The 25,252-nt window shown below is 43.4% G+C and overlaps 1 protein-coding gene across 1 annotated transcript in view; it reads left to right on the plus strand.

The window, feature by feature from the left end:
* Positions 1-9: 9 nt before the first annotated feature.
* Positions 10-25,252, plus strand: part of AATF (apoptosis antagonizing transcription factor) — a 55,564-nt gene continuing 30,321 nt past the window's right edge. Inside the window, exons 1-8 of the mRNA XM_010573963.1 lie at positions 10-106; positions 2,393-2,581; positions 3,230-3,649; positions 4,315-4,452; positions 20,796-20,910; positions 21,264-21,468; positions 22,234-22,398; positions 23,175-23,258. Coding sequence (XP_010572265.1) covers positions 10-106; positions 2,393-2,581; positions 3,230-3,649; positions 4,315-4,452; positions 20,796-20,910; positions 21,264-21,468; positions 22,234-22,398; positions 23,175-23,258 — 1,413 coding nt within the window. The remainder of the gene's footprint in view (positions 107-2,392; positions 2,582-3,229; positions 3,650-4,314; positions 4,453-20,795; positions 20,911-21,263; positions 21,469-22,233; positions 22,399-23,174; positions 23,259-25,252) is intronic.

Genomic DNA, 25,252 nt, shown 5'->3' on the forward strand with positions numbered 1-25,252 from the left:
GTGGCGGTGATGGTGATGATGGTGATGATGATGATGATGATGATGGTGATGGCGGGGGGCTCGGCCCCCTCAGCCCCGCTGGGCGCCTTGGTCTCCCCCAGCGGAGGTCGGGTCTCCTCGCTGTGCCCCCCTCAGCTCCGGGCGGCCCCCACAGCGAGCGGCGCTCGGCCCGCCGCACCGTGCCCGGCGCTGCCCCCCTCCGGGACCGGGGTGACGTCAGTGATCGGGTTTACCTCAGAGATCGGGTTTACCTCAGGGATCGGGTTTACCTCAGGGATCGGCGTTACCTCAGGGACCGGCGTTACCTCAGGAGCCGCGGCTGGAGTTACCTCAGCGCCGAGTCCCCTCAGGGCTGCCCCGGCGCGGGGCCCCGCCGCAGGCCGGGCTGTTGTGGAGCCAGGCTGGGGAGCGGATCCGGCTGGAAGTCACCAGGAAAAGAGGAAATAAAAGCGCAGCGTCAGGGCAGGACCGCTCGCCTCTGCCTGTGAAGCGAAGCCGGTGCGGCTGTGGGAGCGGGGAGGAGGCCCGGCGGGCGCTGGTGACGCCCGTCTCCGAGCACGTCTCCTGTTTGATGCGGCCCATTACCAACTTATGTTTTTAATCCCGCTCTTTTTGCCTTAGTTGTGGGGTTTTTGAGACATTCATCCCTTGCCCCGTGACATGTAGGTGGCAGTGTCATCTTCTCAGTGCCCAGGCTGGTCCCTGTGTTTCCTCGACTTACCCTCCGCAGGGCAGAGCCGTCCCACCGGTCAGGAGACCGTGGGGCAGGACTCATCTCTAGGGCACGTCTGTTGCACAGTTCCTGCGCTCATTTCTTAGAGACAGCGAGTTCACCGTCACACGCCGACAGCGGCTGGCTTTAGGAGGCACTAGGCACCAGTCATGGTAAAGGTTGTGCCAGCTGGCCTGGTTCTTCTATGCAAGTGTATGTGAGATACAATAGTATCTTGTAAGCAACATCGAAGTAACCATTGAGGAAATTAATGCGGTCAGCAGAGGCGTTTTCCCATTTTAGTAATCATGATTTAGTTTCAGACTTCATACTTTAGTGGTGCCAAGACTCAGAATGCCAGAAGATCCATCGAGTGCCACAGGTCATTCTGCATCTGCCCCTCTTGCTCAGTCGTTCCTTGATGCTGCACATCTTGCCATCCTCTTGTAGCTGGAGTGACTGTATTTAGACCTGATCCTGTTGCTTTGGTTATGAGCAAGAGATTTTTTTTGCTTCCCCCCTGCCTCAAGTAAACACTGTATGTGAGGCATTAACATTTCCAAACACACGTTAAAAGAGCACTTAGTGATGTTCAGCCAGTTGGATCACTCAGTTGGTTGAACAAAGCTAACCCTGTAATTTTGCATACAGGGTGTCTTGCACATGAATGAAAATAAGGAGGGAGTATAGTATGATGTGTTCTCTTTGCTGGACTGCTCCATTCCTGTGTCCTGGAGAAGATGGGTATGAAAGAGGGTAATAACCACAGTGAAATTATGTTCTCTGTTTAGCCATTCTAAAATGTTTATGCATTTATGTGGATCATATATATAGCAAGAGGCCAAAGTGCAACTGAATTGCAGTGTTCCTCATTTAATCTGTAAGCGTGAAGTGAATGAAGGCATTCCAGCTTTACTGAGTCTTCCACCCAGAGGACTACACTTCTCATGAGACCCTCATGATTCTGTGGAAGGGCTTGGATAGGCTTAGTTTGTCTAGCTCTCTGTGCAGGTTCTGTAAAATAAAGAAGAGGCAGGGAAGAAGGTGTCAATGTAGGCAGTGTTCATTAAAAAAAAAAAATTCAGCAAGATTTTTGGTGTTTGTTAATAAACATCCATCTCCACTTTGCAAGTGAGCCCTGTGGTACCAAACCTGTATATGGAGGAGACCATAGTACTGAGAGGGGGGTTGGAATTGGTCAGTTTGTCTAACATCTCCCTTCCTCCTGCAAAGGTTAACCTGGCAGGTGGGAGAACACCTCTGGCTGCAGAGAAGTCACAGGATATTTTCTGAAAAATACCCTTGGAGCTGTCTTATCTCTTCTGCTAGATCTTAAGTATTGCTTTACTCAGTAGTTTCTAGGCAGGACTGGTGCTGCTCTACACAAAACCCAGCTTTGAGGCTTTTTCTCTGCCTTTGATTCCCCAGCAACCTTTCCCACTTTGCAGAAAATTAGTGTACTGGCTTTCCTTCACCAGGCAGGGAAGAGCCTTGCTCTCTCTCAGAGTCTAAAAGCCAGACTCTCATGCGAGGCCGTGTTGCCATCCAGCTTACCTTTGCAGTATATTTTTGTTTGTAGAGCATGAGGAGTTTTCCATGGCTCCTTCCTGCAGCTAGTTCGTCTAGTCTGGAATTCAGTTCAGTTTAGATATCCTTCCCCCGCCTTTTTTTTCCCCACAGCTACAGTTGCTAAAGTGATTGACAAATTTGAGGATGAAACTGCAGATGACATTTTTCCTGTTGGTAATATACGGAAGAAAGCTTCAGCCTCTCTCTTGGAAGCTGATAAAAGGTACAGTGGAAAAGCTACATCTCGCAAAGCTTTGCAAGAAGAACTCTGGGGAGATGCTCTGTCTGAAGAAGGATCTGGTAAGAAATCTCATTTCTTTCCCCTTTAGACTACTCACAATTTGATGTTAGCATGTTAGCTGAGCTAGTGCCATGTGAACTGAGATGACAAATTTTAGGTCCCTGTTACAGGGCAGTAAATGGGTACAGTTAAGTTGGACATCGTCTTGAAGTGCCTTCCTGAAATTCAGGCCATATTTTTTGGCCTGAGGGAAGGGGAAATCTCAAAGAGGAGGTCACCTCTACAGGCAGAGGAAAGAGTATGACTAAGTGTAAGGTGAGGTTCAGTGCACTGACAGAACATTGTGTGGAGGAAAAGAAACAGCTCCCATATTTAAGCCAATATATCTCAGGGCCTGCAAGTATATACAGATTCTTATTTTAAAAATGCATATAGTGAATTCTGACAACCTTGTTTGCTTATCATGTCACTGTTTCATGGGAAAGCTAAGCCATGGATCTACTAATCATTGCTGCAGAAAATGTGAGCTGAGATCTTTTTGTGAATATGGCCCGGTGTTTCCATTATTTAGGCAAAACAAAGAGTAACATCATACACAGATAAATCGGAGTTTGGAGCTCAAATAGCCCAAACCTGTAGCGATTGATGATGCATACTGCAAAGTGGCACATTTTGCTGGTAAGTAAATTAACTTTTTGTCTCTTTAGCTGAAGAAGCATCAGATGAATGGTACAGCAGCAGTGAAGATTCAGAAGAGAATGGCAGCTTAGGCACTAAAACAAAGGAGAAACCCAGCAGTGCTGGCAGTGACCAGGAGGATGACTTCAAAGATGACGAAGAGACAGATCCGTCTGTCAAGGCCAAGGCATCGAAGTTCAGTTTCCAGAATATCACCGACTTTGAGAAATTTACAGAGGGGATGGATGATGTAGGAAGCAGTGAAGGGGAAGATGAAGATGATGCCAGCATGGAAGAAGGAGATGAGGAGGAGGAGGAATATGGGAGTGAAAACCATGACAATATAAAGGAAACCAAAGACAGCGAAGATGATGGGGGGATGATGACATTCTCAAAAGGACAAGAGGCTGAAGAAGTAGAAAAAGGAAAAGCTGTGAAGAACCAGCTAGGTTTGTGCACGTTTTCTTTGTATTTTGACAAGACTTTCACCTTGCTGACACTGTGGAAACTGGCCATGTTAGGAACCACTTCAGCATGTTAACATGCTGTTAGCATACTGCATGTGCATGCTACAGCAGCCCTAGTCATTTGCAAATGTTCTGCCAAATCTGCTATGCAAGCTGGTGTCACTGCTGCTACAAAATCTCATGTTATGAAGTGTATTTATCCACTGGTTTAATTGAACCAGTACTAAATGTACTTGTAGTATTGGTGGGGATGAGGACTTCCTACACTGGTAGTGCTGTGCAGTGATGCTGATACTGCTTCTGTTTCTTTTCAAAATGTAATACAGAATGCAACTTCTTCCTATCTGTCCTATTAAACTATCAAACCTCCATTTGCAGAATGTCCTTTTAAACAGTCAAGCAAAGGGAGCATTATTTTTTTGTGGATCACAAAATTGCAGTCAGGATTATAGGATGGGATGCTGCTTTGTCCAGAGACACTTTGCGGTACCAATTTTGTGCTGGGTCAGTGCATGCAAAGATTTGCCCTAACCAGGAGTAAGGTAGCACAAAGGAGAGGGCCTGTGCTGTTAAGTCAACAGCTCCTTCACAAGGAGCAAGTGCTTTGGCTTGCTAAATAATTGTTTTATTTCCTCTTTGTTATGAAGCACTGTGGGATCAACTATTGGAAGGGAGAATCAAGATGCAGAAGGCGCTCGTAACAGCCAACCGGCTTCCACAGCCAGACACTTACCCAATCTTCAGAAAGGAAGGTGGACAAGAATTTGACAACGCTGTCGAGAACTGTAAGAATTCTTCAGTCTTTCTACTTTGGGTAGACTCTGCTGTAGCCAGTACGTTTTGCCTGTGTGGGGAATTGTTAATGGGAAAGTGAGGGCTTTGAGTTGCATGTGTCTGTAGTATTAGCTGTCGGTTTGTATTGCCTTAATCATTAATTAGGTACTGTACAAACAGAAACCAAAACTTGTTTCCTACCCAGACAAGGAAAATGCCTCCTATCACCCACGTCTGTGTATGCCTAGCTGATCTCTGCTGGTGGCCTGTCGTCACTTATGTAATGTTGAAAAGCCTCAGCTCAGGTCCTGCTGCTATTTCTAGTTCACATCGGGATTGAAGTTTGCTTATCAAATTTAAGTTTCATGCTGTATTGTAGAAATAATTGGTTTGGTTATTGGTCTTTGGTGCAGAGTTGGGATGCTGCTTTGTTCAGAGACACCTTGCGGTATCAATTTTGTGCTGGGTCAGTGGATGCAAAGATTTGCCCTAACCAGGAGTGATGTAGCCCAAGGGAGAGGGCCGGTGCTGTTAAATCAACAGCAAATATCTTTTCAGCTTGGAGCTGCTTCATCTGTTTATTTCTTAGGATCACTATTAATGATACTGATCTGATGAGATTTGTAGGAGATTCTCCAATATGGCAAATACAGTATGCATGCTGCAGTTGGTAAGTGCAAAGTACTCAACTTCAGTGTGCTGTGGGTCTATTTAATTTTTAGAATTGGACACCTATTTTACTGGCCTGAAGGTAAATGTGCAGGGAGATAAAATGTCTGGTATGTTATCCTCAGAAATAAATACAGATTACTACAGGTATCAGTTGGTGTCCATTTCTCCCTGACATGTTTGTTGTTTTCTGTCAAAAACCACACAGATGACAATGTTTCTACACAGATTGTTCTTTTTTCTAATCCCACTAATCAGAAATGAATAAACTTCATAGGATATTCTTCCAGTGATTTTGAATAATAAAGATAAGCCCAGTAGCATTTTAAAGCTTGCCAGGTTGGTTATCCCTTTCCCTTCTATTTCTTCTTTCCCAATCTTGAGATACTTTCCAGAACGTTTCAGCTCTGTAGGTGAGCACCTGAGAAGCCCCCTTATGTGAACCAGTTGGTGGGAAACACTGTAATGGTGTCTACAGCCCTTCATGCTAAATATCAGAGATGTCATCTGAACCGTCTGGTTTGCTGTGGTTGTATATCCATTCAACCACACGATGTGCCAGTTTGTATGTGCTGTAGTGATACCTGCGCATTGAGAAATTGGGGGCTGGGCTGGCACAAGTCATCTTAAAACTGGATTAGGAACTTTTACCATCATCGAACTTGACCCTGAATCTTGCCCCTACACCAAGTTTTGACTATCATCTTACGGCTTATACCTGATCTGAACATGGTAGCTAATCAGCTTATCTGGAGTTACAGCAGGTGAGATACTTTATATTTTAAAGTTAGCTCTGCTGCTTTAAACGAAGTGATTAAGGAAAAAAGGCGAACTCCCAATAATACTAAGCTGACCTTTCAGTGAAATACATGTTATTAATGTATTTAATGAGATGCATTACAAACTGCACCGAGCACCATGTTTCATTACAGGTCTAAAATGCAATATCATTAAAGACCTTTAACAGAAACAATGGTTGACATTTTGATATTTCCCATAAGCAAAATACATCCAAGAACGTGGAGTATAATACTGTACACAGTACAGCAGAGAGGCTCATCTTTCAGTTGTCCAGAACACTAAAGGAAAATCCACTGTTAGTAACTACTCAGTGATTCCCTCCCCGCCCTCTTCTCATAGAGAAGTCTGGGCGGGAAAGTTGCAATAGTACACTCTGATGTTCCTGATAGCCTGGGTTTGTGTTCTGTATTTCATCTGTGAAGACAGCAAGAAAATAAAGCCGAAGTGACCTAGGCAAAGTTAGCAGAGGAAGTGCTCAGACTAGCAGACGGGAAGTAATGAATTTAGGAACATTCTGCTGCTACTAGTACGCTTGTTTCATGTTTTCCAGTATTCTCTAAAGGACCAAAGTTATATTCACTTTTTTAATTTCTATCCTTTTAAAATACAATCTGTAATAATACAGTAAAGTAGGTTACAACAAATAGTCCTTTTTGATGAGCTACACTATTGTCCAGTGCAGCTATCTTTCACTGCCCTGCAAAAATGCTCTTTGCGGAAGTTACAAAGTGCCAGGCATGAAATAAGGAGTAAACTTACACATGAAGATCTTATGAAAGACTAGGGATGTAGTTGGTGTTATGTGGCAAAGACCCATTTCTCTCTTACTTTGCTGTGTTGGGCCCTGGGAGAGGGATTCATGTCTAATCAACGGCTAGAGCTTTACCCCATGGGCAGTCTGAGCTGTGTTACGTCTTCATTCACAGAGCTTCTGCCTGGATAACAGGGCTGTGACCCTCTTATCAATTCAGGAGGTGAAACTAAGTCCTTTCTGAAAATATACATGATAATGATGTATTTAACATTCTTTCATGAATTGATGCACCTTGATTTATGAGAGGGGGGAAAAATTTCACTTATTATAAATCAGTTTCCAATGAAAGTCCTAATTTTTAGCTGATCAAGTGGTTTAGTGGCTTCTGTAAAAATAAACTTTTTTACTCGATTCTGAACGGTGAGGTAGTGGGCTGGGTAAACATCTCTGAACTCCTGAGTTCTCATCCCAATTGTATTACCAGCTTGTGGGTAGGATCCCATTCCCCGGACAGGAAAAATTAGAAGAACTGTGCGCGAGTAAGTTTAAAGATGAGTGGAAGACAGGACTTTGTAAATACTGAACATTGAGTTCGTTCCCTTGTACGTGATGCGCTTCAGTCTTGGACAGGATTTGGGATAATCATGACATTGACACTGTTTTGGACTGGATGATGATCTCCTTTCAGGGAAGCCTCAGCACTTCTTTCCAAATCCACAGAATAAATTTGGCATGCTTTCATCACCTTCATTGAATAGGAGGAAATGATTTGGTGTTCAAGCCGCACAAAGCAGTTGGTGCCAAAAATCCAGACTCTAGGTGTAAACTGTAGCCTGCTGAAGGCAGGAGGGCACAGAGAGGTCTTGGTACCCAGCTCTCTCTGAGGTCCTGGACAAGTCCCTCACATCTCTTTGAAAGCTGCCCCAGAATGCTTTCAGTAATTTATCCCAAGTCCTTCCATCGCTCCTGAAATTTCTGCTCTGTGCTCACAGGAAGGAGGAATTTTTTGAAATGGAAAATGGTCCTTGATACATTTGCTTCTTTGGTGTCTCCCGCTTGGGACAACCCTCTGTGCAGCTAGTCGCGGTAGTGAAATTCCCTAAGGGTTTGAGTATAATTGTGTTAAAGAGTAGACAGCAGTGCTTTATACATTTGCAGTTTTAAAGCCAAATGAAAATGGTAAGGTCATGCTTGTTTTCCAGATTTCAAGATTGAAGGTTACAAAACCTCAAGTGTTTAATTTATTATTTTTGTAATCTTTTATGAAATAATTTTTTAAAAAAAAATGATACAACACGCTTTGGACAGTCTTGGATTCCTGAGATCTCAGGTTCTGGTGGATGATTTACTGCAAAATTGCTTATAAATTGAAGTAGAAAATGTTTTGCAGACCTGGCAGCTTTCAGGCTTCACACCCATTTGTCACCCAGCATTTCCCTTTGTGTATAGAACAAGAATTAATTAGGCTGCACTGCAGGAAAAGTTTATGGCCATAATTTATATAGGATGAATTTCTGTTTAAAGAGACAGCATTGCTTTGTTTGCACTGTCTTACTTTTTCTTGCCCCCCCCCTTTTTTTTTTTTAAATCTTTAATTATATTCCAGATTTTTTTCTGTCACCCTTTTTACATACAAATTGGAGACCGAACTGTGGTCATGGAGCTCATGTTTATTCCTGTTTTGCATCCGTGGAGAAAGTCTGAGTGGTTTTTAATACTGAAATTACAGTGGCTGCGCTCTGAATGCAGTGCAAATGTTTAACCTTTAATGCACTGCACACGTGAACTCCCACAGCTTACGTTTCTGAGGTGCTGCCGCCTGGAGTGGTCTGTTTCTCCAAGATACATTTGTATTCTCTTGCACCGTATCTTCCAGTCTAGTCCAGGGCTTGAGATGTTGCCTCTGTTTGGGGTCTTGCACGTTCAATTAATGTTTTTCATAATCAATGCAAGTCAGAATTTGCAATCTGCTCCTGATTTGCACATTAAAGAGACCCATTAATTAAAAATTCCAATCCCTGGCATGTTCCCGCAGGATCCTTGCATTATTTACATAGAAAAAGAGTGCAAGGTGCAAGTTTCTGTGCTGTGTCTCTGCACAGATTGCATGCCTGCCATTCATACTTCTATGTATGTTTTCAAGGGGGAGGAAGGTTAGAAGTGGATATCATGAAAATGTCACCAAAAATTACCTCAAGGGCAAGAAGGAGCCAAAGAAGAGGTGGTAGCAACATTAGTGAAGCCACATCCAGTGTCAGGAATTAAACGGTTCCTAGGTTTGGGGGTTGTTATGTTAAATCTCGATTCAGTGACAAAAAAACCCACAGCTAATTGGTGGGCAGGAGGGCAACAAGAGCTTTAAGAAATGATATCTCTCAATCGACAAAGGCTAGAAGCTAGTTGTTCTATGTGCCCTGGGTAGCTGGGCTTCCCAATATGGTGATGTAGCTCTGTTCTTGCTATTTTAATTACTTTCTCTTTATAATTCTGGTTAAAAATTCTAAGCTGGGAATGTTTCAGTGACTAGTACTTTGTGCTCCACAAAAAGAGCTAGGAATTCTAGCTTTTAAATAGTATAATGTGTTATTTTCAGTTTTTAGTTGGTGAGATGAGGAGTTAAAAACATACAGAAACCCAGGTGAGGATCTGGCCGAAGGCAAGACGCTGATGGAAATTGCAAGACTTTAAAGGGACGAGTAGTTGTATATGTTTTCATATGTATATGCTTTCACTTCTCAAGAGTTCAATAGGTCCCTGAAATGTAAACTACTGGCTGAATTTTTGTGGGTTTTTTTTTTTGCTTTGACTCCATCTGTCAGCAGATTAAGAGAAAATATTGGAATCCCACATTTCTATTCTTCAGCATAAGCTCAAGATAAATTGTTTTGGAGAAATGGAGAAAATACTGGTTTTGGTAAAAGGTAGATATGCAGGGTCTGTAAGAATGGATTTGCTCACTGAAAGAACAAAAGTGGGGACAACAAATATTAACTGTTATTTACACTTTGTAGAGCTGTGGAGAAGTTATACAAAGGTTTGTGATCAATAAGAAAATAAACCTGAATAAAGTGAATCAGATAAAAAAATCAAATTAAATGCTCCATGTGCTTGCAAGGCCATTATCCCCAAACCTGCCTGGGTTATTAATGTATTAATGGAGCAGCAGCAGTGAGCTCTGCCTAGCAGCGGCCTGAACTTTTCAGCACAGTGCCTTGTCTGCTGCTAATAGATACCAAAGTGTATACAGCTTTTTAAATTCTGCTGAAATTTGTGCATCTTTTCTCAACTCACAGTGATGTTTGTATTCTCTGTAGTCAATTGTATCTTATTTTCCTGGTCACTGTGATGTTACTCTAGATGATTCATCCTTGGACATTCTCTGTGGCCATGAGCTAGTGGCATTGCATCCATGCACAGAATTCAATTCCTGTATTTCTTGTATTCAAGGAGGGTGCATTATCCAGAAGAAACCTTGTTTCCCCCATCATATAGCATTTCTATAGTATCCCCTTTGAAATCCCTCCAGAAGAACTGTTGTGTTGGGCTCATTCACACAAAGAGATGAGTTTATATTGGAGACAGGGCGTTGAAGAGTGCTGCAGTTAGCACAGCTGGCTGATGAGCAATGCTGCAACGCATGACCTTGTCCACCCTATGAGCATGCTGCACCGGGGCCCGAGGATAGTAGAATAGTGCGTTTTGCCTCTTGGGAATAACTTAAATGTAATGGTGGAGACCACTCCTTTTTTGTACCCTACCAGGTACAATGCCTGGTGGCATTACGGATAGCATATTTCTTTGTGGCCACTCTAGGGATGCAATTAGACCTTGAAATGGGAAACAGGAGTTACTGCCTGAACAGTGGTTCCCAGTCCTGCCTTTCCTTCTCCGTACTGAGTTTGGACTGCAGAATAGGAGAGCATGTGCACCTTTTATTTACATCCTTCAATGTGTGTTTTAAATGGGGTGCCGCGAAGAAACTTTTATTCAAAAGAAAGACGTGGTAAGATGAAACAAGGGAAATGAGTGTGAACTACCTGTAAAGTTTGAGGGAAGCGACCCACTATTCATAATCTTACTGTAGCCAGTTTCTTCAACTCAGAGTCAGTTGCTGGATAACTTATATTGCACATTGATTAGTTATTCCCTTAAGGTGTTATATGTCTCAGGTGCAGCTAGCCAACAGTTGCTATTTAATTATGTTTTATTGAGAAGTAGAGCAAAAGGGAGCACTTGTAAAACTTTGCAGGACTTGCCTAGGACTGCAGAAGGCTGGGTGTGCAGTGCCTTCTGGGAAATGAAAGAGATCTTGACTTTTTGCTTCTAAAAGTCCAGTCCAGTCCAAACACTTTGACTGACCTGGAAGTGTCTATTTCTGGGGTGGAAATAGGTGCACTAGTAGTGGGTGTGCTGGTAAAGAACTGTTCTTCCACCTGGAGCTATGTGGACCTTTATAATAATTGCCTGAGTTGGGCTCTTGGTACGCCAGGCTGGTTAACTGCTCCCATGACAAATATCTGTGGCTTGTGACTAAACAGCACATTTGTGGACAAGGCCTCTTAAGGATGTGATTAAGAATCCCACTTACATTCATTGCCAGCAGGAGACCTCCGAAGATGCCATGTGTTTTCTGGTTTTACATTCTTGCATATTAAACGTTTCTGTATGAATGCTTCACACTGAATATCTTTATTTTCTTTGGGTTGGTTCTGTAATATTTCACTGAAAAGGGACTCAAGACAGAGGGAAAGATTCTATTTCGTATCTATTTAGTGTATGCTTGTATGTTCTCGGTGTCTTTTTAATAGACGATTTTTGCTGGGTTCTGTTACTCTGATTCCTGATCTTTAAAAAAAAAAAAAAACATTCTATACAACATCCAGGTAAGTCGTATCAAAGAAGCTGATCGAGCATTGACTAACTTTGAATAAGATCAAGTCTGCTTTAGGTACTGGAGAACCTGTTCCACTTCCTGTAAGAGAGGATGTGTCTGGCAAGGCGTTCTCCTCTCCAGTTGTGCAGCATGCTCTGTCTGATGGGCTCACCCTCTGCCTCGCTCCTCGGCTGCACCTGGTTGTCATTTTACGCATCTGGTTAGAGAAAAGCTGTCAGATGAAATGTGCTTTATTGACACAGGCTCGGGATTTTTTAGAGAAGCCTGCAGGAATCAGCTGCCAATAATTCACTCATAGTTTTGTTATCATCTCTATTGGTGCATCACTTTTAAAACTAAAATGTATCTATACGTACATCTGGAGATGATAATGCACTAATACAGAGCAGGGTAGGTGTCACAGGGGAGTGGGGGAGGAACTGAGGCACAGGCAGATTACACAGTTTCCAGAGGCATAGAGCAGTTACAGGATTAATTGGTGCTAGGCAAGATCATGGACTTAAATATATTCTTGCTTTGAAGATTTTACTGGGAGCCTGCACAAATGTGTGACAGCAGAACTGGGTTTCAAGCCTGAGTGTAAATTATTGTGATCAGATCTAGCCCACTTAAAACTGGTAGTTCATTTTAATTGAATTGTATTAGTGTAGACACTTTATGAATACAAAAAACATCATGCTTGTCAATTCATGCAGGGTTGAATTTGATTTAAATGGCTGTGGATACAGGTGTCCCCAAATTTCACCTTTCCTCTCTGATCTAATGAAGAATCTAGTCAACTCTTTTTGGGACTCAGCCAAAGCCTGTTGACTTTAACAAAGACTTTTCTATCAACTAAAATAAATGAATGAATCAGACCCTTTTTTGTAAATTTTGTTGTAATGATCCTGTGCTGTGGAGAACTTTTGGTAAGAACTGGGGTCAGTAAGGATGATAAGCTCCCAGGCTCATGGGTGGCCATTCTGCATACATGCCAGCGGGTGAGAGGGAAGAGATATGAAGTGAGGAGCCTTAGACAAAGGCACAGGTCTTGGTTTTGGAGCTCTGTTGCTGTTTGTGTGCATGTTTAGTTGGGTAATGGCAGGGGGAGATGTTTTGTGCATGTGCAGAATTTGGGCTGTGCAAGGTACCAGGAAAGTATGTTGTGGCTTGTCGTTACTGGCTGTGAATTGTGGATCGTGGTAGAGAAGTGCAGGATATTTATATTAGGTGCAATTTGGGGCTTTTTTTTTTTTTTTTCCCCCCAGAAAAAAAAACCTCTTGCCCTTCCTGACTGAGTGCCAAGGCTTTTAGCTTGTGGTATTTAGTCTTTTTGAGCAGAATTTTTGCCTGCTTCTCCTGTATAGATGTGGTAAAATTGAAATGCTCCCATTTTATAGGTTATCTTCGTAGCCATATGTGTTGGATACTATTGGTGTTTGAGGTTTATTTTAAAGCTGTCTTAAATTCTAGTGCAATAAATGCTAGGAGAGTCCATAGTTGTTGACCTGATACACCCGAACTCTGGACTGTGGGATTACACCACATTTTAAACACATCAAATAGGTTTGCCTACACTTAAGTTTCCCAAGATAATTAATAGCTAATTAAACTGAGTTTAGCTAAATACTTTTGCATGTTAGTCTGTATACTCCACAAACAAGATGCAGGGAAACAAAGGCTTGCAAAGCATCCAGACAAGCATGTGCAAATGTCAGCTAACTTGGATTAATTGGCAATTGGTTACCTTGAGATGGAAACTCAGTGCTTGTCATGATAAATGTAATTAATGGCCTGGTATTATATGGGGAGGTCAGTCTAGATGGGCTAATGTTCCCTTCTGGCCTTAATATCTAGATAAGTATGAAATTTCACATTTCCTCTTCCTTCCTCATTCTTGCATATGTACTTGGGGATTCCTGGCTGGCAGAGACGGGAATGCATGCTGTCAGCTTCTTTACATTTACAGTAATGTAAAACATCAGTTTTTATAAATCTCATTTTTACAAGCCCTGTCCCCTCCCTGGTTTGGGCTGATATCAAAAGATGATGGTTGAGGCGAATCAGCAGAGCATGAACTTCATGGAAGTGTTTCTCTTTCTCTCTCTTCTCAGCTTTCCCCCTCCCCCAGTCCCCACTAATAAAATCCTTGAATACCAAGCCTTTTATTCTGTTGTTGCATCTAGTTATTTTCTTTACTTTTAGCAAACTCATCTATGTCCGATCCTGTTGTCCTTACTGTCAAACACAGTAATATTAGAGTGAAAGGGCTAAATTGAGTCCGTTCTGTAACTCTTTGGGAGTAGGCTGAACTGCTTGCGTGAAAAGGGTTTGCAGCATTGGCTCCTTTGTGCTGAAGGAATACAATTTTCCCCTCTGCAAAGGCTTTTGCATCATTTGCATTCCAATGGAACCAGCAAATTGGGCCTTCTGTACGGAGCAGGCCTTTTTTTGCAATCAGCAGAAAAGTCGGCCTTTTTCCTACTACCGTTTGATAAAATTCCACAAACTCAGTGTTTTGGGAAGCGTGAAGGGAATGTTACTCCCGTAATTTCCTAAAATAACCTGGACAGATTTACAAGTGCTTTGTGCTCAGATTCAGCTGAAGTCCGTGAGAAACGTATACATAACTACACCACCTCTAAAAAAACCCAGATCGCTCTCTGCTGCCAAAGGGCTTGCAGCTAGCCTGTAATTTAGTCTAGGCTAGCTCTTGTAGCTTCTGTCTTAGGCTTATCAGTACCAGCCTTTTATTTCTGTGCCATCTTGGTTTTGGGGTACCAGGACATATGGGGGTGCAAAACTGAAGAGAGTGGAAGTCCTGCCTGCACCATATTGTTCCTCCTAGAGTTAGTTCCGTGGCGGGAATTACAGAAAAGCTGTTGTCCAAAGCCCCATGTTTAAGATGCGATACCTGGAGGAATTCCCCCCACCTTTTCCTGGCTGGTAACGTTGCTCTGCTGTTGGGAATATAGAGCAAGCTCCAAAAGTAATACTGACAGACTTCAGAATTATGATACACTGGAGCTCTGGCGTAATTCTTTGTTGAAGAAGTTAGAGGCCTAAAATGTTAAGGCTTATTGTTATTCTGAGTTGATAATCTCTGCCTTGCTTTAATAATTTTTCCTCATGCCTGGATAGCCTGCGAGTTGCACAATAATCACTCACACAGCTTTGTAATCAATGCCCAAAGTAATAGGATTCCGCTGGCCAACGGCAATTAATAAATTTGTGTCTTTTTTAAAACACTAGCAAGTCGGGCCTGAAATACGACTGACTGGCTTTCCTCATTTGCATATTTATTGCAGTGGAAAAATTCTTGCCGAATGATTGATGTTGAGCCTGCCTCTTGAATTCCAAACAGCACATTATTATGAAATGAAAAATGCCGGCCATACAGTTGATTAAAGTTGAAGACAGTGGAATCGGTGTTTTTTAAGATTGTGGGAGAATTAAAGGCATATTTTAATAGATGTTGACAAGAAGTGAACTAACAAAAGCAAAGCAAAGGATTTGCTTGAAAAGATTTAATCAAACGTGTTTCTTGGGGGATTAATTGCTGGGGATGACTAGTGCAAGTGGCTGGCTTGTGGATTTGAATGAGAAGTATTGTTCTCAGGCCAGTGTATTGAGTGCCATTTTGACCTGTAGTTTAACTCCTGTCCCACAGTCGTTTGAAAGGAGTGAAAATTTCCCCTCTTCATCTGAAGGTTGGGATAAATACGTGTACCTGATAAAGACACTTTTCATTATGTACAGCTATTAAAATAAAAGAGGTTTGATTCCTCTTCTTTTTTTTTGCATAATGTGACCAGTGCGCTGGGTGCTGCGCCTGTTCCGTGCAGCGGTGACACGGTGACTCTCCCCGGTGGCAGGGGAAACGCTCCCAATATTTGGCAGCTCAGCTCCTGCTCTGCATACCATGGTTCAGACACCAGCATTGTTCCAGCTTTTCTGTGTGAGCGCTTCATACAGCCTGTGGAGGTACATGGAAAATTAAAAGCTTGCACGCCGATGATATTTCTGTGATGCCAGATCCTCAGATTTAATTGAGGGGAAAAGGTAGTTAATTTCCAGCTTTGGCATGGGCTCTGAATTTCAGCCGTGTCCTGCGCGTGCGGTGTTTCGTGCTGGTACATCACGGTAACGATACTCCTGTTTGTGTTTGCATATGCACCGTTCTGTAGGGGAGCACTGCCCCGGCAGTGCCCCGTCACATCCTGTAAAGTGCCGTGAACATACAGCAATGCAGTGAAAATCTGGGAGTTTTGCCCCAGTTTTTAGGATGCCGTCCCTGACCGTCATACTCCGAATCTGCTGGATGGATGCACCAGGGTCAGGCGGGGAGGAGCTCGCCTGGTGGAGCAGTTTTGGGAATCCCACTGGTTGGCTCTCTGTGAATACCTTTGAAAGCCTGGCCTTGAGGCACCGGCTTTTTTCCATCGACTTAAAGTGTCTCTGCGTGAGGCCGCTCCCTGCTGCTCCGCACCAGCTGCTGCTCTCCGCAGCTGCTTGGGAAGATGAAATGAGACCCCATTTTTAGAGGTCAGGAAAAAGAGCGCAGATATTTTTCTGCGCAGGAAGCTGCCTTGCTGTAGAAATGCCGAACTTACAGTGATGGGTGAGCACAGAAGCCGTCACGCCTGCGAGTCCCCAGCACGGCATTGCTTGGGTTTCAGCGGCAGCGGAGGCACGGCTGCCCTCTGCGTGGGGAGAGGGCTTCTGGGGAGGAGCGCCCGGCGGGGTCAGTACCCTGCAGCCAGGAGAGCCACCCCACACACAGGGGGATGCCAGCAGCACAGCCAGTTTGTCCGTAACCACTGGCATTGACAAAATTGATTTTTGTGGTTTGAGAGCAGTAGGACAGATTTCATCTCTGGTGGGTCTCCTGACACTTTGATACATGGCAGTGCTATCCCTGAATGGAGCTAAATACTCCAGGGCTACTTTCTGACTGGGTGAAGGGATGTATAAAATGAGAACGTATGAGAGAGTATTAACAGAAAGGCACACTTTGATTTACTGATACTGGCTCCCAGCTTTCTTGGTGGATTGATATGCTGTCTGCTGGATCTGGAACAACTTTTTCACTCCTGTACACAAAATGAAGGGGCTCCCGTGGACTCTTAAAAGTGACTCTTACAAGTTAGCATCTCACCACAGACACTCCGAGTCCCATTTAAGCTGGAAGTTATATTCAAACCACGTTTCCTGTGTTCTTGGAGCAGCTGCAGATGGATCCCACTCAGCATCTTTTTTTCTTTCCCAAAGGGCAGCTTTGAAAAGGTTTAATGGAAGGAGGGGTTGTGTGTTGTCCTGGGGTTAGTTGGCCTCTCCTACATGCGGAGTATGAGTTGTTGTTTTGGGGATTTCAGTTTCATACTGAAGTGCTGTAAAGGGATCCAGCTTCCTTGTTTTTAAGGCAATGCTGAGCCACCTGTCCTCAAAAAACACAGGTTGGACATGCAGAAGTAACTCCTGGAAAAGGAGGTAGTTTTGAGATTTTTCTCACTAGTGATGTATGGCCCAGTGTTAAAGGCGTCATTTGTGACACTGATGTCGATATAAGATGGAATATTTACCCCAGCACATTGCAGTGTAGATTATAAGAGAGATGCAGCAAAGCTGCCAGCAGAGAGTGGGAGAGAAGGAGCAGGAGAAGCACCGGCTGGGGTTCACTGGAGTGATAGGCTGTGCCTGCAAAGTCAGCTCGGGGGAGTTTTACGTACCGCAACATACAGCTGCTTTCACAGCGCTCTGCCTGCAGTCACTGACCGCTGCCTGCTGCGCTGGACTGGGAAGGGGCAGCTGGGGACATTTAAGCAGCAGCAGTTGGCTGAACAGAACAGAGCAACACCCAGAAGTGGTACTGATGGCAGAGTTAGTGTAAGTAGCTCTGGGAATAAGCTGTTGGCATCAGGATCTTCCTGCTGGTGAACGAGTGGTGGGAGGGCAGCTATAGAGCTTTAACAGCATTGTTTCAGCCTTGGCCAGTTTGTGGTGCTTGTGAAAAACCATAGTATCGATACCTTCTTGGTCCCGAAAGCTTTAGACACTGAAAATCATCAGGGACTGCCTAGGACCTAACGCAGCTCATGGCAGTGGGAGGCCCCAGCTACATGGTCAGGGCTGGCATTGCCTGTGCTCTTAGAGGTATTGCTGGCTTTGTTCTGTGAACAGAGCGGGGAAGAGAGCAGGAGGTACAAACCTGATGGTTATCGCATGTGAAAGCTGCTAGTTGGTTGCCTTAGTGTACTGGCGTGCTTGAAAGCTCCATGTTTGTGACTCTTCTGTTTAATTGTCTGTTTCAGACAAGGAGCAGCATTTAAAAAAAAAATGTGCTGGGGGGGGTGGTAGGAGAGCAGGAGGGTTAGCGTCCGGCTTTCTTTCAAACCGACACAGTTTGCGTCGACGAAACAGTTTTGTTTTATGTTGCCTTCATTCAAAAATGGATTCAGTCTTTTCCCCAAAGCAGACCATGTAAAGGCAGATGAGGGCATTAGAGGGAAAAGAAGATGAAGAGGGAGAGGACAGTGGGAAGAAAACAGTCCCTTCTGGTATTAAACGTGAAATGAATAGGGCAGGGCTGGATGGGAAGAGGGCAGGGGAGGGTGACACTTGGCTTCTGAAGTTGAGTTTACAGCACACTTAAGCACCCAACAGCAACAAAGAGAATGCCATCCAATAATGCTATTACATACACAAGAACTGAAAACACGGAAATTATCCAGCTGTAAGAGGCTCATGATGAAGCCACTGTCTGGAATAATTAGCCCTCACACCTGGTTAGACGCATGGTCATTGTCTTCCCTGCCCTCTCCATCCCCTTCACTCCAAATAAAATTGCTCCCCATCCCCACTTCTGTTGGGGTCCATATCTCATAGCCTGGGGGAGCTTGAGCCTGTCTTTATTCCTTGCCGGCTTGCTGTGGCCCTGATATACCCCAGAAGAGCTGGAGTGCTACTCCAGTTGTAATTGACAGGATCAAAGCCGCCTGGGGTGCATTAGCACTGCTGCTGGAGGATAGGCAGCGGGTAGAAAATAAACAGTTTCAGAAGCTCTGGGGACATTTAGCTGTGTCGCAGGCAGTGGGAAAGATTTTGCTGTTGTAAGCTGTGCACTCAGGCTAGGGTGGGGGCACTTTCCTCTTGCAAGTGATGCTTTAGCTGCAGACACATACAGCAAATGAATTTTTAAGGGCTTTTGTTTGTTTGTCTCTTGGAATTGTTTTGATGCTAACACATGACTGTTTTACAAGTATGGCAAACCTAATCCGTTAATAGGTTTATATAGAAGAATTGTCAGAACGTATGTGTAATGAACCGCAGGCTGGGGGAGGATGGGTCCAACAGCTGATCTGCAACAAAAATCTTAAAGCATCTTCTCCTTGACATTCCTGTTGCTGAGGTCAGGCCATAATTTATCTGAAGATGGTGACAACTGAGCAATATCACAGTGGTAACATGCGGGAAATTGAGACCTCTGGATGTCTGGGCTGATTTCTGCTTGCACTGTCTCTGTCTGGCTGATGAAGATTTGCTGTTCACTCTACCCATGATCTCTGTGTCCTCCATTAAAAAAAGAAATAAAGAAAAAAATCGAGTGGTGAAAAGTTCTCTCCATTCTTTTATGCTAACTACAAAGAAAGAAACAGGTTTGGGAGTGAAGCAGAACAGCCCTACCGACTTCAGGTCAGTGGAGGAACTGGGAGAGAGAGGAAGCTCTGGGGAGCATCCCACCACCCCAGTGCTCCTCCTGCCCTCCGGACAAGTCCGCGTGCTCTGTCCGCCAGAGTTACTGCTGCCTGCTTGCTCTGGGTGTGTGGGGAGGGAAGCCAAGCCTGTGTGAACGTCTCCTGCAAGAAAACAGATCCTGAAGTGGTCTGCTACGTTCCCCCAAGCGGTGCATTTTTTCTCCTTTCTGTGGTGCCTCTTTGTAAAAGTAGAAGGCAATACACCAGTGCCAGGTAAATATAAATTAATCTGTGTAAAGTTCAGTTTAGGTTTTTGGATGGAAGTGTGCTAAGTGTTTTACCTGTAAGAGCTGACCCTGTGATTGATGTGTAGCAATGTACAAAGGGAGAGTTTGTGTAGGCCTAGACAAACACTTGTTTTATATCAGAGCGTTCTGCAGGGAGGCTTGTTGGTTGCTACAAAAGAACTATTTTTAAAGAACAGATGCTGCAACAGTGTGCAGTTAACCCTTCCCACAGTCACCTGCAACTGTGTGTCCTTGGAGAACATAAAAGCTCATGGAACAGAGATTGTTTTCTCACATCTGCATAGATACAGGAAAATTGTCAGCTGTGAAAGCCTTTGGATACATAGCATCAGATCTACAGTTAGGATTTGTCTCTGCAGATACACTGGAAAGCAACTACTCATCCCTGTAAAACTAACCTTCACACCATGTATTGATCATTTTGAACACCTCTCCGCCCCAATCTTTTCTTCACTTTCTCTCTTTCTAAGGATCTCTGGGCCTGCAGTTCTACTTTTCTGATCAGAATATTCTCATTAAACTTGCCAGGTCATTGTTTAAGTTTCCCCCCTCGATCAGATCTTGCTACATTTAATTTTACTTACAATCTAATTTCTTATACCTCCTGTGTAGTGAGCACAGCGCCATAGAAACCAGCGGTAGTCACAGCCCTGCAGGAGTTTGGATTTTCTTCTTGCCTTCCCTCCTTCTGCTCCCTATAATGTGCACATTATATACAAGAAAGAAAAGTCGGAGGTCAAGTTTAGTTGGGATGTACATATGTACATTTTCCCTTGTGTTGCTTCACCTGAAGCTGGCCTCTACTGCAGAACTTAACACAGGAGAGAAATGAGTGAGTCAGCAAAAAAGGTTGTCATATGCATGTGTCATCAGACACTTCTGCACACAGTACTTGCTTCTTCAATATGTTAATCCTTTAGGCTCTGCAGTCTGAATGTTTGTTGATGAAACATTAGATCAGTATACTCCCAATGTGCAGCCAGGCAGATGTTTAGAAGGCAGTCCTGCCTCCTTTCCTCCCTATTTAGGAAAGAAGTGTTCTTTCCCAGCGTGGTGGTGTTTGACATTAACAGCTATAAATCAGTTTGAAGATAAAACCACATCTCTAACTGATCAGAGAAAACCAGTTAATGGGACATGCAGTAGCTGTGGCAGAAATTCAGACTCAGAATGAGAAACTAAGCACTGCAATGCTAAGTCTTCACCAGAAGCAAGGATCAGTGGGAAATTGTCACTTGTGTCTCTTGTTCTGCAGGTTGTAAAGCCCTGGAGGCATTGCTGAAAGTACTAGTGGACCTTCAGGATGAGCTGCTTTATCAATACCCAGGCACGAGGCATCTGGTGGATGGAAAGCAATCAAAAACTGAGAGGTAAATACAAAATAAGACAAGACCTTTCTGAATCCTTTGGTCTCCAGCTCTCCAACAAACAGGACAATGCACAGCCTTCCTGACTGTACTCACTCTCTGCTGTTCTCTCAGTTGCTGCTGTCTCTGGGTGAGAGACGCTCTGGACAAATGACCATTTGAATTCCTTCTGCCAGTGTGGGAAGTCTGTTTTGTAACCTTTCTGATAACAGAGGAGGGGCTAAACCATGGGTCTTTTGCCATAAATATCACCATGGTGTGGAAAAAGCATGGGTGGTCATGGAGGGGCCATTAAGAATTCACACATGTTGCCTTAGAGAGGTGCAGGGTGTTTAGTCTCTGTATTTTTGTTCTAGTGATGATGAAATCCCTAGCAGTAGCGATGAAGAGCAAGTGGATAAGGCTCAGGAGAAGAAGAGGAGCCTCCCCAAACGAAAGCTAAAGATGGAGGACTATCCAGAATTCATAGCCAAGCGGTATGCTGACTTCAGGACGTATTGGAACAACGTCTTGCAGAAGTGGCATGATAAGACAAAGCTGGCATCTGGCAAAATGGGAAAGGCAAGTCTTTGTTTATGTGTGCTGACGTGCTTATTGTTTAGCAGAGATTTGTGGAACAAGTTGATTTGAAAGTTTCATACCATGGATGTTCCAAGTTAAGCTGAGAGTTACAGCAGTAAGAATTAAATACACAGATACATGCTTTTCCCCAACCTTAAAGGAGTTTGGAAAGAAGCTCAGCCCTGAAATTTCAAAGGCAAAAGCTGCTCTCTTTTGTTTTGAGCTGATCGGCAGGAAAAATTTTTTCAGGGCCAAATCGTTTCCCAAGTTTTGGGAAAAACTATTGGATAGTACTGGTGTTCTCCCAACCAGACATCTCATCGTAGCCAGTCTCCAGTAGCAAGTAAGCTCTAGGAAAATGCCACTATTGCTGATCAACAAGCTGTTTGTGTTTTAGAACAGAACTAGGGGCTTCTGTGGCTCTCCTCCTCCATGAAGTATACACTTTAATACAATGGGTAATAATTTCACCTGAAGATCCAGGGTCTCCTAACATCTGTGAGTAGTATTAATCATTGAGAAGTTCATCTGAACAAGAACAGCAAAGGCATTTTATTAAGCCAGGCGTCAGGTTGCCTCAGGTTGGGAAGGGAGAGAGAGGGAGAAACAAATAAAAAAAATCTAGCAGAAATCCCTGCAACGAAACCCAAACCCCCTCCTCTTGGAATGCTGTCTGCTTATCCACTGACATGGAAAGATAGAGGAACATTGCTGCCTTGAGGAAAAGCTTTCTGCATTATCTGACACTAGTTAATGTTGTTGCAGGGTTTCGGTGCCTTTGAGCGTTCAATCTTGACTCAGATTGATCATATTATGATGGACAAAGAGAGATTACTACGACGGACACAGACCAAGCGATCAGTGTATACAGTGCTGGGAAAGCAGGAACAGGAATCTCATCCGGTCCCTGAATCTTTGCCTGAAAATTCGGTAAGGGTATTTTGTTTATATAACTCATCCTGTAGCAGCAGCAAAACTCTTAGCAAAACAATTAGCTTGAGCCTTTAGCAGGTAATATTCTTGTTTGTGAGAGATTTATGGAGGAGATAGCTGAGTGTTTGATTCCTGTAATGTAATGGCTAAGAAAAAGATGTAGACATTTCAATTCCAGTTTTGTGGTGTTTGCATTATCATCTCCTGTGCCAGTTCTTGACAGGGGAAAATAAGGTTTGGTCTGTGATTGTGCCCCTCTTGTGCTGTAGGAAGTGATGCTCACTAAATCTGCTTTTGGAAGTAGCAGCTACAAAACTTTGTTTTTACTCTAGAGTTTAGAATCTTTAACCCAGAAAGTCACTTCTAAAATCATACTGCATACAACCTACAGAATATGTTAGTAGTAAGTCTGTTATTAATTTAGTATTTGAGAATGAATAAATACTCAATTCTGAGAGATCATGTAGAATTACTGCACTTGCAAGATATATTTTTGCCATTACATTAAAAATATCTGTAGTATTTTGCCAGAAAGACTTTGCACAGTCCTATTTATTTCCCAGTAAAGGTATCATAAATCTATTTTGGCATTGGCAGCGTTTCTGCCTTGCCTTTAAATGTATTCCTAGTCCTTAAAAGCTTGTTATGTTGGGCGCTTTTCTCCATTCCTTCCTATCTTCAAGTGTGTTTACCAGCTGCTGCATGTGGTGTCATCAGAGTTAGGGACAGAAATACGCACAGATGAGCTTTCAGCATTTCCTTTGTGCTTCTAGGAAGTCCTCCCTCAGTCAGATTCCAACAGGCACCTGAAGGACATAGATGAGGAGATATTTGATGATGATGACTTTTATCACCAGGTAAGTGATGGTAAATCTGTGTACTGGAATTATGGCTCCAGTTGGTTTTTAATACTTACAGAGCTAATGCGGTTGGTTCTGTGCCCTAAGTTTCTCTTACCAGTGAAACTCAGTTACGTGTTAACATCTGAAATCTCTGTAGATACCTCTGAGGACTTCGCTCTCAACTTTCGATATAGGGCTACGTGAGCTTAAACTTGCATTATGGATGTAAACTTACTGCCATCACTGGCACTGCTGTACTCGAGTGAGTCAGGGCTGCAGGATAAGGTCTATGCCTGTTGTCCTCACTGGTGAACATGGCTACACAAGAGAAAAATTACTGAATTCTCTAAAGGTGACTGCTCTCTGTGGGTAGAGTCCTGTTATGAAAAACGATTCTAGTAGATCCTCAAAAGCACCTAAGTTACTCTCATCTCAACCTAAATCATCTCATCTACCTACTGAATGAAAAAAAGCTGCAGGGCTTCTCTAGCACTTTTCTTGGAGTTGTGCCAGCTTGGATTTAGGCCAGTTATTCTTTTTATTTGCAAAATTCTTAGAAATGAGGAATCTGCACCTGGTGCATGGAGGCTGCAGCTTAGGGAAACCTTGTGTTTGTAATTTATTTAATAAAGGACAGTGTCAGCTTTATGAAATACTGAAATTGCCATATATTGAGGAGTAATGATTCACTGTAAGTCCCTCCCCAATGCATGAAAAACTAGTTTTGCACTGATGATCCACAGAGAGCTTTAACTTCAGGACTAAACAAATATCATTATATCATTAGAAAGGCAGTGGCTAGTAAAGTGTTAGGGCAGTGGAAGAGAGTTGTTGCCATGTGACTGTGCTCTGATGACTGATTTAACCAGAAGTGTTTGAATACTTTAAAAATTTGGGGTTTCATGTACAGAGCCAGGACTAAAGGTGAATAAAAATATGTATTAAATTGGTAATTCTTATCTGTGTTTTATGGATAGGAAATACAGAGAACTTTAATGCTGCCTTTTTTTCCCCCTCCAAGAAGGTCTTCAACATACTGCCAACCCTACTGCTGTAGATGTCCAAGAAACTTTTTGCAGTAGACCTCACCTAGTGCAGAATTAGGGCAATTTGAATATTTAATATTTGTGAGGGATCTACTCAAAGCAGCCTGCCTCAGAGCCAGGATTGTATTCCAAGCTAGCTCTTCTCCAGGCTTTGTATTTATTGTAAGAGCATCTCTGTTAGTATTGCTATAGAATTGAGCAGCATCTCTTGGGCAGGTGAAGATGCCAGCTTCATTTGTGTAGGCTCCAAAATGGCCATCGAAAAGTGCCTGTCTTCTTGGCAGCGGTGGTTGAAGAGGCCGAATCTGTAAGGCAGTGACATAGTACTGAGGTGGAATTTGGGGTACAAGTGGACCAGAAACCCGGCTTTGGGAGCCAAGTGGACCCTAAGAACACAAAACAAATTAAGTTAGTATAATGAAATTGTGAAGTGGTCAAGGAGAAATAGCTGTGATTGACAGTCCGTAGACCTGTGCAGAAGAGGCGCTTCTTGGCCATGAAATGTTAAATTTTAAAAAGAAAAATAGCAATAGATGAATGGCCCATCTTTCCTTCTAATAACTTTAACTTCGATAAATCGTGATTTCAGAAATATGACTAGTCACAGCTTAGCTTTTCCCCTCACTGGTTAATTGGGGTGCTGGGGTTAATCTAAATTAAAACTTAAACTAATAGAGGTCATTGAGGGAAGAGAATCACCTGAGTAAAACAAATGGGTCTGCCAGGCACAACTGTATCTTGGCCATTTCCCAAGAGGGAAGTGGCAGCAAATTGGAGTTGTTTCAGCATTCGGTAGAGGTGAAGGATGGGTGACACCGGTTTAATGTACGGCACCTCCGGAAACGTTCCAGATTGCTTTCCTTGCTGTACCAACTGCTGCCTCCCGCGCACAGTGAATAGGAGCCGGACCAGCCAGCAACATCTGGCAGCACAGCAAGGAATGGGTGCAACTTCGAAACCCCA

Source organism: Haliaeetus leucocephalus, unplaced genomic scaffold, assembly GCF_000737465.1.
Source record: "Haliaeetus leucocephalus isolate CR32 unplaced genomic scaffold, Haliaeetus_leucocephalus-4.0 Scaffold395, whole genome shotgun sequence".
Taxonomy (NCBI): Eukaryota; Metazoa; Chordata; class Aves; order Accipitriformes; family Accipitridae; genus Haliaeetus; species Haliaeetus leucocephalus.